This window comes from Seriola aureovittata, chromosome 16 (genome assembly GCF_021018895.1).
Source record: "Seriola aureovittata isolate HTS-2021-v1 ecotype China chromosome 16, ASM2101889v1, whole genome shotgun sequence".
NCBI lineage: Eukaryota > Metazoa > Chordata > Actinopteri > Carangiformes > Carangidae > Seriola > Seriola aureovittata.
Window position 1 is genome coordinate 2,409,337 of NC_079379.1, and position 12,400 is coordinate 2,421,736.

At 39.2% G+C, this 12,400-nt stretch overlaps 1 protein-coding gene across 1 annotated transcript; it reads left to right on the forward strand.

The window, feature by feature from the left end:
- The first annotated feature begins 75 nt into the window (after positions 1–75).
- scn1bb (sodium channel, voltage-gated, type I, beta b) lies at positions 76–11,105 on the forward strand. Its single transcript, XM_056399041.1, has 6 exons — positions 76–1,364; positions 1,458–1,624; positions 5,280–5,517; positions 7,859–8,000; positions 9,069–9,143; positions 10,190–11,105. The coding sequence occupies exons 1-5, from the start codon at positions 1,316–1,318 to the stop codon at positions 9,136–9,138; spliced, it is 666 nt and encodes a 221-aa protein (XP_056255016.1). The 5' UTR covers positions 76–1,315; the 3' UTR covers positions 9,139–9,143; positions 10,190–11,105.
- Positions 11,106–12,400: the final 1,295 nt, after the last annotated feature.

The window sequence follows — 12,400 nt, forward strand, 5'->3', positions numbered from 1 at the left end:
ACAGTCGTCACCCACAGCATCTGCTCAATCATACACGCACAGCCCGTTTTTACCGCAGTGCATCTGCAGCATCCTCTGAGCGGAGCGACAGAGGTGCCGCTGTGGCGTCGAAAAAAACACCGCTAACTGAGCACAGGACGTGGTTATTGGATATTTAATTTTTTTTGGTTTTGCTTGTGTATGTGTGTGTGTGTGTGTGTGGCTTTTATGCTCACGCAATTTTATCTGCAATGCCAACACGACCGAAGCATCTCTTCTACGAGCAGGGGGTCATTAGATAGGTGAAGTGATTCCACATTCATCTGTCATCGCACCAGAGGACAGTATTTTTCCCCCCCGAGGAGACGAGGAGAAGAGGCCTCTAATTCAGGACAGTAGGCTCCGATTTCAGTGATCCGATTAAGAATAATTATTTTTAGATCATTATACTGGTCTTTATTAAGTATTGGTAGCGTGTAGCCTGCAAGAGGTAGCCATTTGATTCTTAACATAGAGCATGCAAATTAATTATATATGCATTGGCATGTTAAGCACATTGTAGACGTTCATTCAGTAGCTGGCATGTTGCACATTATACAAACAAACATATATTATAAATTTGTGTAATTTGCCAACATAACAGAGCAGAGCATGTGGCCCCGGGCAGGTCTAATGGTCGCTCTGCGCATCTCACATTAGGACCTCAGGGAAACAAGATAATCACATCTCAGGGTGTTGATCTGGGGAACACTGTGAGTCACCAGATATCTGGATAGTTTCATATGCTACTAGATAATTAAAAGCAGAAAGCCCACCACTTGAATGCATTCCTCCATTTTATAGAGATAAAGTGGAGGAGGGCGGCTGTCTGATAAGCAGCAATAATTTGTTGGCAATAAATCCTGTAACGACAGGATACAGATGCTGGCTTGAGCCAAAGAGCTGAAGTACTGACAGTGTAGTTCCACGGGGCTGTTAGTGCATCCGTAAACACATTTAAGTGTATCAAGGGAAGATACATGTCTGCACTTTACAATGCATGATTAGCTGCTAGCTACCAGGCACATCCACATATTAGCCTACACTTTACTGACAAGCAGCTTTTTAAATTTGCATATAAGCTCAATTCTTCTTAAAAAATAAAGAAGAAAACTTTGCAAATATCCATTCAGTTATTACAAACTTAGAGGCGCTCGGTTTGTGAGTGACATAAGCGTCAAGTTTTTTGTTTTTTTTTTCGTTTTTTTTGGAGCTGGACACTGGGAGCATCAGTGTTAAATTTTGGAATTTTTGAGGACCCTCGTTCAGCAAAACAGCCAGACTAACATCCGGTGACATGGCTGCATCACATCTGCTGCTCTTCTCCCTGCTCTGCTTTCTGTTCGGTGAGTCCAGCTCACTTTTTTTTTTACAGCCTTCGTGTTAAGACAAAATCTAAACTGTAACAATTGTCTATATGTTTTTCCTTGTGTAAACAGTGTACCAGTGCCATGGGGCCTGTGCAGAGGTGGACTCTGACACTGAGGCAGTGGCAGGAAAGGGCTTCAAACTGGGCTGCATCTCCTGCAAGAGGAGGAGTGAGGTTGAAGGTGCTGCCACCGTCGAGTGGTACTTCAGGGCCAAAGGAGAAGCTGACTTTATCCATGTGAGTAATTAAGTCTATTTTTAGGTGGATTTCAGCACCAATGTGAATTCTCCAGGGAGTTTCAGTCGCTCAAGAATCCTTAAAATCAAACTTGTCCCAGGCCATATTAGGGATGGACGGTCTCATTTTGGCATATGATCTACTTTTCAGGTGAATCGTCATTAAAAATGTGCCCTATTTAGATATTTAATTTTAAAAGTTGAATCGCTGCTACCCAGCCCACTGTTAACTGTAGGACAGCTAGCCCGCTAACTGCAGCCGATAGACGGGAGTCCGTGTGCTGTTCTGCGGGCTCGGTGAATTTTGGGGCAGAGACACATACACCGGTTCTCCATCTGACTGCAGCCCAGGACGGTGGAGTATCAGTCCGAGGGATCCCGTGTGCAGAGCGTCGAACACGAAGCGGATCGAGGCAGACAGCGACTCAACTTTAAAATTAAAATACTCACATTTAGCACCTCATTAATAAAATGACATTGATGTCCAAACGAATACTCCACATTAAATGCGCAAAAAGTGAGATTAATTATGATATAATCTGTGAACAGACAACAGGAATGCGTGGGCGAAGAAAAGCGAGCGGACAAACATCCGGACGAAGTATCAAAATTGCAGTTAGATACGAAGCACAACTTCCGGTCCGGACGTTCAGAATAAAATCAAGCGGAAACAGGAAGCAGAGATTTGTGAGTTGGACCGATGGATGTATTATCAAAGATCCAAAATACAGAAGATACCGCATTACAGGCAGCACCAGTGGTATGAAATAGTATACATATCAGGTTTCCTAAGTGGGCGTTGTCCCTCAGCCCCTCCCTCAAGCCAAGGCAACTGGCCTGAAACGTGACAGTAGCTAATATTAAAATCTATCCCTGTCTAGACTTACCTCTCTGCATCCTTTGGGAAAGAAAAGACAGATCCGTTTTTCTTGTTATTAGAGCCTGATGCTGCACAAAGCTCGGGCATTTTTAACACTAACTGATGGATTACTTGTCCCTGCCAAAAGAATACAACAATAGACGATACAACACGGATACAGTGCAAATTAGAGATTTCTTTGCTGCTGTTTTTTATCTGCTAACATCTGATCAGCCCACTACAAAGTCATGTCAATTTAATAGGCTAATAATCTGTATTAGCAATTGTTAAGCAATGAAACAAGTTTTATTTAAGTTTTAAAGTTTAATCCATGGTTTGACGTATAAGTAAGTCAATCCAAAAATAACACTTTGATGTCAGAATGTCCTGAAGACGTGTGGCTTGTGAAAACTGGGTCCAATATTTATTTCAGTGACTATGGAGCAAAAGAATCTGTGATAATCTATGATCTCGTTCACTTCGCCCATTGGAATACACTCAGACTTGCTGCTGGTCTCATAAATGGGCGGGAAGGTGGAGAAACCCACGTGACACAGATACAGGAAATAAATGGAAGTGAAGCATCTCGGTTTCTCTACTGTCTCTGGTATTATAAGACTTATAATACATCCATGGCTGGACCCAAGCGGCAACCTCCAAGGATAAAAACGTCCCCAACACGGAAGTACAAAAAACTGCAGTCAATCCCCATAGACTCCCATGTTAAGAAGTCCAACTTTACAACAGAAAAAAAACATGTTTACAGCCTGGAACAAAAAATAGTTTTGGTAATCTTTAGCTAATTTCCTCCTTCATGACAACTGTGCACAGGAATGAATTTTTATATAATCCATCTATTTCAATTTTATCAATGCTTAAAGTTCTGCATAATTGAGGGCATGCCCTCTTTGAGTGACAGGTGGGTGAGCGTATCCTTGACATAAACCAGCATGAACCAGAGTCTCAACCCACGCCCCTCCTCCCTTTTTGGATTAGCTGGCACAGCCAAGATGGCGACAATGGAGCAGCTCATTCTGAGATTCAAAACCGCTATTCAGAAACCTGTGTGTGACATCACAGAGGATATGTCTGTCTTTATTTACAATCTATGTGCACAACTAGGGCTACATGATATGATGTGCAAAAAAAATCCTATTGCAATTATTTTGGCAGATAATGTGATTTCAATTGGAATGATATTTTTTTCATTTAATTTTCACTGAAAGAAATATAAATGGTGTTGAGGTGATTGTTGATGGTCTTGTACCAAACAATCATGTTCCTTTACGTCTGGAGAATATGATTTGTGGGCCGCTGCGTCTCTGTAGCACCACAACACTGATGGTGCTAACAATGCTCAACAATGTGACACATTTTACCTTCATCAAAAAATTGCAGCTCCAGTGATTTCTTTCGCCCACTCCTGTTCTACATTCCTCAAGACACAAGTTATTTATGTATGCAAGCTAATGTAGTGCACACCGAGGCTCTCTTCTTCCCTGTGCTTCTCTCACTCACATAGGCTCTCATACACACACTCTGCCCTGGATCACATGATCACAGTGTTGAGGTCATCATGAGGGTCAGAGGGAATCAATTGTCAGAGATCATTGGAGCTCCAGAGATGACACATGGCTGTGTTGACCTTGTGCTGCATCCTCTGTTTGCCACTGCAGTGCATGTTGTGATACTGTAGCTGCATATACTTAATGGTTTAATATTTAATTGTAAAACAAGTCTCTTTTTAACAGAAAAGGGTCATCTATATTTCAGGTGATATTTTTTTGTAATGCTCCTTGATGTGGCAAGAAGAACTGATTATCTTCCATGTAAACACATATCTATGCTGTGTATCTATCTATGTGCATGTATGTCAGAATTTCAGCAGCACGCACAGATGCTGCAACCACTTCAGCCCCCCCAACACTTCTTGAACTGCATACTGAGATTTATATGGAGAGAATGTCAATAAAATTGAACCTTGAACCTTGACCTTTGACATGCATGTTTACAGCAGGCCAAAAAAAACCAATCTAAAGAGGTGTAAAACATAAATAACTTTTTACAATGCAAAAAAAGTAAGGAAATGACATTGTATATACAAACTATAGTTCGCATATAAAACAACTGGGTTGAAAATAACCCAATTTGGGTTATTTGTGAGTGCTGGGTCAAAAAGGGGCCGACCCAGCCATGGGTTGTGTTGGAAGCCTAAACTGCATAAATATGGCGGACTGCGAAAGAATGATGAGCCTTGATTTTTGGGGTGCATCTTCAACCCATCCTGCTGGGTCACTATATTTAACCCAATGTTAGGGCCACCAGTCCGCCATTTTTATGCAGCTAAGGCTTCCAAAAGAAAGACTGGAATGAGATATATGAATTTGAAATTAATTTTATACATTTTTATACAGTTTTATGCATTTTAAATGTATTAGAACATTAAGGTAGAGAGATTATGCTTGTTTCATTGTTTCATCATTTTTCAACAATTTTGATTTCATTTCAACAGGAACAGTAGAAGTTGAATGAGTAAATAAGTAATTTAAATCCCAACAATAGTGATAACCCAGAATTTGGGTTTTTTTCAATTCACTTTTTGGTAGCTTTAATTCAACAACATAGTCAATTTATCCATTCTTGGGTGGAGAACAACACACATGATTTGTGTATTGTGTAAATAAAGACAGTATATATGTGCAGATGTAATGAATTTATACATGTTATATATTTGTATATGTAATGAGTTTTCTATCATATAGTCTTTTGATTGACCTTGATGTCTCTGTGGCCCCAGATCTACACCTACAACGAGGATGGCGCCACCATCGAGAGCGACCACTTCATGGATCGTGTGGATTGGAACGGAAGTAAAAGGAGCAACGACATCCAAGACGCCTCCATATACCTGCTCAACGTCACCTTCAACGACTCTGGCACCTACCAGTGCTTCTTCAACCGCATCCTCTTCTACGAGAACTACGAGTACAACACCATCGTCAGCAAGGTGGTCCACCTCAGCGTGGTGGCTAAAGGTAAGAGGTCGACTCAGGGCAGCTGCATTTAAGAACATGCAGTGAAGAACCGTTAAAGAACATTTTACAATCTGGTAACAATCAAACATACACGGGGGAGAGTTTAACTGGATAAAATCAATAGAGTACATAATGGCAGATTAATGATCAGATTTCAATCTGTCTTGAAAGCTTCTTTAATGTATTCACACATGTTTTTTTAAATATTTGATGCAGCCAAGATCAGTGAAGTGATTAAAGTGTGAATGGTTGTTGAGTCGTAATGAGTGTGGTAAAGATTGTTGACTGGCTGTGTCTCTACTCAGAGCATTTTAATGTCAGTCTGTATAGAATCATATTTGAGGGTGATGTTCTTCTTGTGCATGAAGGAGGAGTTTGAATAAAAAAGGCGAAACACTTGCCTCTTTGTGCCACGAGCGGGAAACATTCCTCAGTACTGATGCAGATAGAAGCCTCACTCAATAAGATGCATGGTTGTGTGCTGTTTCCTGTACATGCAAACCACGCACAAAACAGTCAGCCTATGTTATAATATAGACCAGAGGTTCCCAACCTTTTCCAACTCGTGGCCCACTGGAAAATCTCAGAACTGTCCGACCAACCCTGTTACAACACAGAGGCCAAATAATGTGTTTTCAGACCATTTTTTATTTTAATGATCATTTTAATCTTGATAATCTCTTTCCTTTTAACTCTTCCTGTTACTCACCAGATATATCCACTTTGATTCTCCAGTTTTTGCCATGGACGTGATCTGTTAGCGAACATTCAGACTGAGATAGAAAACAAGTACATGATGTAATCCAGAAGTTTCTATCATGAGCTCATCATAGTGGTAGGCCTTAATTCAACAAATGAAAATGGATGGAGCTTTTCAACATTTTTAATGTTTATAACGATTATTTTGTTTTAAAACGTATAAGAACTTTATTTTTTGTTATATAATTGCGTCTTTTCACCAAAATTTTACTGTTTTGCAAATGATTTGTCCATCCACAGGTTGGGAACCACTGATATAGACAATACATTCTTATTTCACTGTGTATATATTAGGCCTTTAAGACAGAGCAGATAAAATCATAAAGGAATAATGAAATGGTTCCTTTAACTTGATGCATATTCTATTATTTTAAACCTACAACAAAAGCGCAGCATAAGACAAGTGTGCATGACCAAAATTATATTTGAAAAGTGGCAAGACAGAACATGACTTATTATGTTTCCATTATCCCTGTGCATTTTCTGTTAGAAGTTTTGAAGACTGACAAGTCAGCATCAGTGCAGCCTCACTGTCTGAGGGTTTTATTACTGTACCTTCTCCAAGTGTTTGTTGGTCAGCAGGATTACACAGAAAGTACTGAACCGATTTGCACCGCACTTGATAGAGTGATGTGTTGTGAGCCAGGGAAGAGCTCAATAAATTTCGGGGCGGATCCGGATCATTTACTACGATAATAATAACAATAAACTTTATTTATAGAGCACTTTTCATACAAGAGATGTAGCTCAAAGTGCTTGCTGATGATAAAGATGATAAAATATGTCAATGAAAATAAAACTCAAATAAAAACAGAAACCAATAAGAATAGTAAAATATCAGAGAATCAATAAAAATCAATTAAAAGCCAAGTTAAATAAATAGATTTTCAGCTGTCGTTTTAAAATGTTCAGTCTCTCTCACAGATCTTGACAGGGTTTCCATAGTTTAAAAAAAAAAAAAAAACTGCCTATTTTATTGTGTGTTAAATTGTGTTTATTAAAAGCCTGGCAGTAGAAGATCTGAGAGCTTCACCAGCTCTCAGATCTTTTATAAAACAAGCCTTATTTTAAAGAGTGAAACATCATTTATTAATGAGTTACTATAAGGCTCCTTTTACCAGTTAGAAATGGTAGTTACTCATTAGTAAGATTAATGAGTAGTAAGCATTAACTTGATCTTGCCAAATACTGAGCCTGTATCAATGTATGAAAACTGTTAGAACTTGTTTAGAATTGTTTTTTATGATTTATAAAGTGCCACCAACTGAATCAATAATTTAATTATAAACCATAGTGTTATTGTAAAGTGGTACCTAAATTTGATTTCATTTGATTTGATATGATTTTCATCACGTCACTTTAAATATTGTAGAAAGATGTGGTAGATGAACAATATCAACAGCAGCTCCAGATGATGGAAACCAGAACAAGGAGAATCAGGATGAATAAAGCTCAGCTGATTGCGTCTGCTCCTACAGCTTCACACCTGCTTCATACCGGCACACTGTAAATCCTGCACTCTTCCTGCCTTGTCAGTGGCCTCTGTGTCTAATAAGCTGATTTCCTGCCTCCTCCTGTGCAGCCAGCAGAGGAACAGCCTCCATCGTGTCAGAGGTTATGATGTACGTGTCCATCATCGGCCTGCAGGTCTGGCTCCTCATAGAGATGATATACTGCTACAGAAAGATAGCAGCGGCCGGAGAAGAAGCGTTACGAGAAGCAGCGTAAGTATTATTTTACCTGTCTTCTCACTCCAGTTTCAGTGATTTGGACTTTTTTTAGGGGTTTATAGTTTTTTTATAAGTTGACAAAACTCCCTCTTTGTTGCAAACCTTTAAATGACATTAGATGTTTAAAAGGTCAAGCAAAATACATAAACTGCATTTCTCAGTTTTTGAAGAGATTCAAGGTTTTTATCAGTTTTTAACTAACATACACAAAGCATAAACACTTTTGAGAAGGATTCCTTTGAATCAACAAACATCAGAGGTAAAACCTCGTCACACCAGCATTTAAAACAGCAAAATTAATTCTCTAAATCTGTGCAAGTGTTTCATGAGTTTTTCTTTTCTGAACTTTGACACTCAGATTTGTGCCTTTGACCAACAGAAAACCTTCAGCCTCGACCGTGCTGATATTTGTGAGAAACAGCTGATTAGTTTAGTCACTTCCTTTTTCTTTAACCCTCCTGTGTTACAGTAGAAACTGCCCCACAATAGAGGAATGATTCGTTGACAGTTAGGACAATATTGGATGGTACAAGCAAACTGATTAAATTGTCTTGTTAGTGACTTTCCAGTGTGACTAGGCTTTTACTTTATAAAATTAACAAGCTAATGATGAAAATGAAGCTTTGAAAAGTGTGTCTTTCCTCATGAATGCTGCCATGTTGTGTTCATGTCCTGTTGCTGAAATCACACTTTAATTTAAACTTTGACCTTTGTGATCGTTGTCTCTTTGGTTCATATTTCTCTCCTCTACTTCACCTGTCCTCCTATTTACTTATTTTTAAGATGATCACTGTCTCCATCGTTTGTGTGTTTTCATGTATGTCTCTTTGTCTAACATGTCTCACTCCCCCCGTCCACTTGTCGTGTTTTCGTCTTGTCCATCCCGTCATGTCATCCTCCTCCCTAGTCAAAACCAAACCCAAAATCTCCCTCCTGTAAGTCCAAAAAAGGAACAAAAAGTCCTGTCATACCATCATTCCTGTGTTCTTTCATTCTTTGCATTTGTCGCCCACTTCAGGTCAAGCACTAATCTTTTGTTTCTTTCTTCTCTTTACCTTCCAGAAATGCTGAATACTTAGCGATAGCCTCAGAGAGCAAAGATAACTGTGCAGGTGTGCAGGTCGGAGAATAGCACAGGTACGTAGTGGTCTCACGGTGAAGATGCATCTGCAGTGGAGCTGAACAATGAATCCAAATCAAAATCTCAATATGGCCAAGTGCAATATCCAAATCACAGGAGCAGCAGTGTTTTTTGATAAAAGGTAAAAATGTGTCACATTGTTGAGCATTGTTAGCAACCATGAGTGTTGTGGTGCTACAGAGACGCCGCGGCCTACACATCATATTCTCCAGACGTAAAGGAACATGATTGTTTGGTAGACCAACAAAAATCACATCACATCATCATTTTTACTAATTTTCTGTGAAAATGAAATGATATAATTCCAATTGAACTCACAATATCTGCTAAAATAATTGCAATAGGATTTTTTTCAGTCAGTCAGAGCAGCAGCCATATTGTTTTCTGGTCTGTCTGTCTGTCCGTTTCATTCTCACGATATCTCAGTAGCACCTTGACAGAACTTCTTCAAATTTTGCACAAACATTCACTTGGACTCAAGGATGAACTAATTATATTTTGGTGGCTAAAGGTCAAAGGTCAAGGTCACGTGACCTCACAAAACATGATTTTGGCCTTGTGAACACAATATCTCCATAACTCCTCAAGGGAATCCCTTCAAATTTTGCACATGGACTCAAGAAGGAACTGATTAGATTTTGGTAGTCAAAGGTCAAAGGTCAAGGTCAGTGTGACCTCAGACAACACTTTTTAGCCATTGCTCAAGACTTCACACTGCAATTATGACAAAATTTCACATAAATGGTTCATATTTTCTATGACTCTGGATAAACAGAGATGGAAGAGGCAGACACCCACAAGGAGGTGATTCTAGTTTTTGCATATCTACAGCATCTGAGTCTTTTGTATAATTCGTGTCTCTAGTAGAAACACTAAAAAAATTAAATGTATTTTTTGTGTTGTACTCTATCAGATAAACAGGTACAAGTCCTTGTTCACCAGCTCTAACTGGGGCAGAGAATTGAACTGAATTTTTTTAAACTCAGTTCTTCTGAATATGTGACAGTAAATCCATTAACACCAGTTCTGTGTTTGTCCTCAGGCTTCTTCCATGGACTGAAAACATCCTTCCATCTTCTGACCTGCATGACGACAATGTGGGGAGAAAACTCCTCTTCATCTCAAGTCTCTATTTTACCTTTTCCTTAACAAAGATAACAAACGGATACAACTTACAAAGGGAGCATGGAACCAGCACTGTATATAGTCCTCTGTGCGCATAAGCATGTTCTGCACTTATACAAGAAACCATTATGCATTAATGAGCCACATTGTCAAGAGCATACACTAACATACAGTTATTTCTCATAGTAGACATTTATATAAAGTGTAAGTGGTACTGCTGGGGTGTGTTGGACTCCTTGAGGTTGTAAAAGAAAGGTTTTTACTAAATCATCACCACCTGCTGTATAAATAATGAGACACACTTCACGGATGTTGACGTTGTTTATAACATAGAATGTGGTGGATTATGATAGACGGTCTTTCCAGTTGCTAGGTGTTACACTGAACCCTTAAGATGTGCTAATAAAAACTAATAAAAAACTAATACAAAAAATACAAATGAGATGAAGTCTTGTGTTGATGATAAGACAGGGTACTAGAGTTAAAAGGATCTGATGCCTGTTTGCATTCAGATTTCTGAAATGAAAATTGGGGACATTTCCAGTTCAGCAGTCAATATATCATTAAAATATCCAATGTTTTTACCTTTTTTCATAATACCTTTGAAATAAAAATGGGGGACAGTCCAGGTTTCATGTATTTTGACCATGGTAACTGTTGTACTGTAATAAATTATGGTGAAGGCAAACTGATAGAACGATGACTCCCTACCTTTGAAGCAGTCGTGAAGTCCTATTGTCTATCTATTCCTCAATTATTTATATTCCTTTAGTTCTTAAGGGTCCACAGATCCAAAGAAACAAGAGCATTTTTCATAAAAGGTTGTGAATATTGTTGTGTGTCATGTTCTTCTTCTTCACTTCTTTCAACGTAAAAACAATTTCCAGCAGGAGCATGTGTGTTGGGTATGTTTGTTTGTGTTAGTTTACTGCCCAGTTATGAACTCCTAACCAATGAATGAGCCAGTTAACTATTTCTCTGCCTAGAGACCTGATTGGATATCTCCATTTTGATGGTTTAAGCTTCTGAAGGTCCTATAGATAGCAGCTAACCTCCTCTGTTAGTCAAAACAAGCGCAATGCTAGACATCTGGTTTTAGTTCAAAGTTGAAAACGGGGCATTTGCAGGGAAAGCTGCAGCTGGGGACAGGCCACCAAAAATGGGGACATCTGGTCAGCCTATACAAAAACTGCTATTGTAACTCATTGTTATGCCTTTTGTTACATCTACTAGTTATACTACCACTGAAATAGTTAGGGTAGATAGAGTTAAGGTACTGGCACTACTACTTCTACTACAACAATGTTGTATTACTATTATGTTGCTATCAAAGTTGATGCTCAATCACTTCTATTACAGTTACTGTTTCTACCTCTTCTGCTGCTACCGGTGTTGTGCAAGTTCACACTTTGCAAGAGTTGGCTCAAAGATCAGTTCACACCATAGACTGTAAATAAAGATCAATGTAGCCTCTGTGACGTCACCCACAGGTTTCTGAAGAGCAGTTTTGCAGTGTCTGACTCTGCTCCTAACTCCCAGCTTATCTAAAAATGTAAGGTGGCGCAAGTGTGGAGCCGAGACTTTGGTGCATGACGATTTGAGGCGAGCATACGCTCACCCACATGTCAGTCAAAGACGCAACGCCCTCAATTCTACATAACTTTAATCTGTAATAAAATATAAACAGGTGAGTTATATAAACAGTTGTCATGAAGGAGGAAATTAGCTCTAGAGACCAAAACTGTTTTTCTATGGGGATTGAGTTTATGGGGATTGACTCACTGCCTCAGCCTTGATGGTTGATGCTTGGTTTAAACAGATTAAAATTAATTAGTTAATGTTTATTCTTTGCTCATAGTAAACAGTGTCAGTGTCATCTTGAAGGCTGCAAACCAGTGACTAATCTGATGAAGGATGGCTTTGTGACCTCGCTCAAAGGCTACAGATCTCACACATTGTAGTCTAGTACAAGTCAGTCTACATGTTGGGAAACAAAGGTGAATGGCCCTTTACAAAATGTTGTGAGTTTGACTTGGGTGGCGGAAGTTTCCCCTCTCTTACTTGCAAACAGCTTTTTGGTGTATTACCGCCACCCTCTGACACATTTAGCTGCAAACGGATACGCTCA

What these genes read in the sequence shown, in the direction of transcription:
- scn1bb (XM_056399041.1), top strand. Translation starts at nt 1,316, where the DNA reads ATGGCTGCATCACATCTGCTGCTCTTCTCCCTGCTCTGCTTTCTGTTC. An exon ending in GAGAAGCTGACTTTATCCAT is followed by an intron (nt 1,625 to 5,279) that starts GTGAGTAATTAA and finishes CTGTGGCCCCAG; the next exon opens with ATCTACACCTACAACGAGGA. An exon ending in CCTCAGCGTGGTGGCTAAAG is followed by an intron (nt 5,518 to 7,858) that starts GTAAGAGGTCGA and finishes CCTCCTGTGCAG; the next exon opens with CCAGCAGAGGAACAGCCTCC.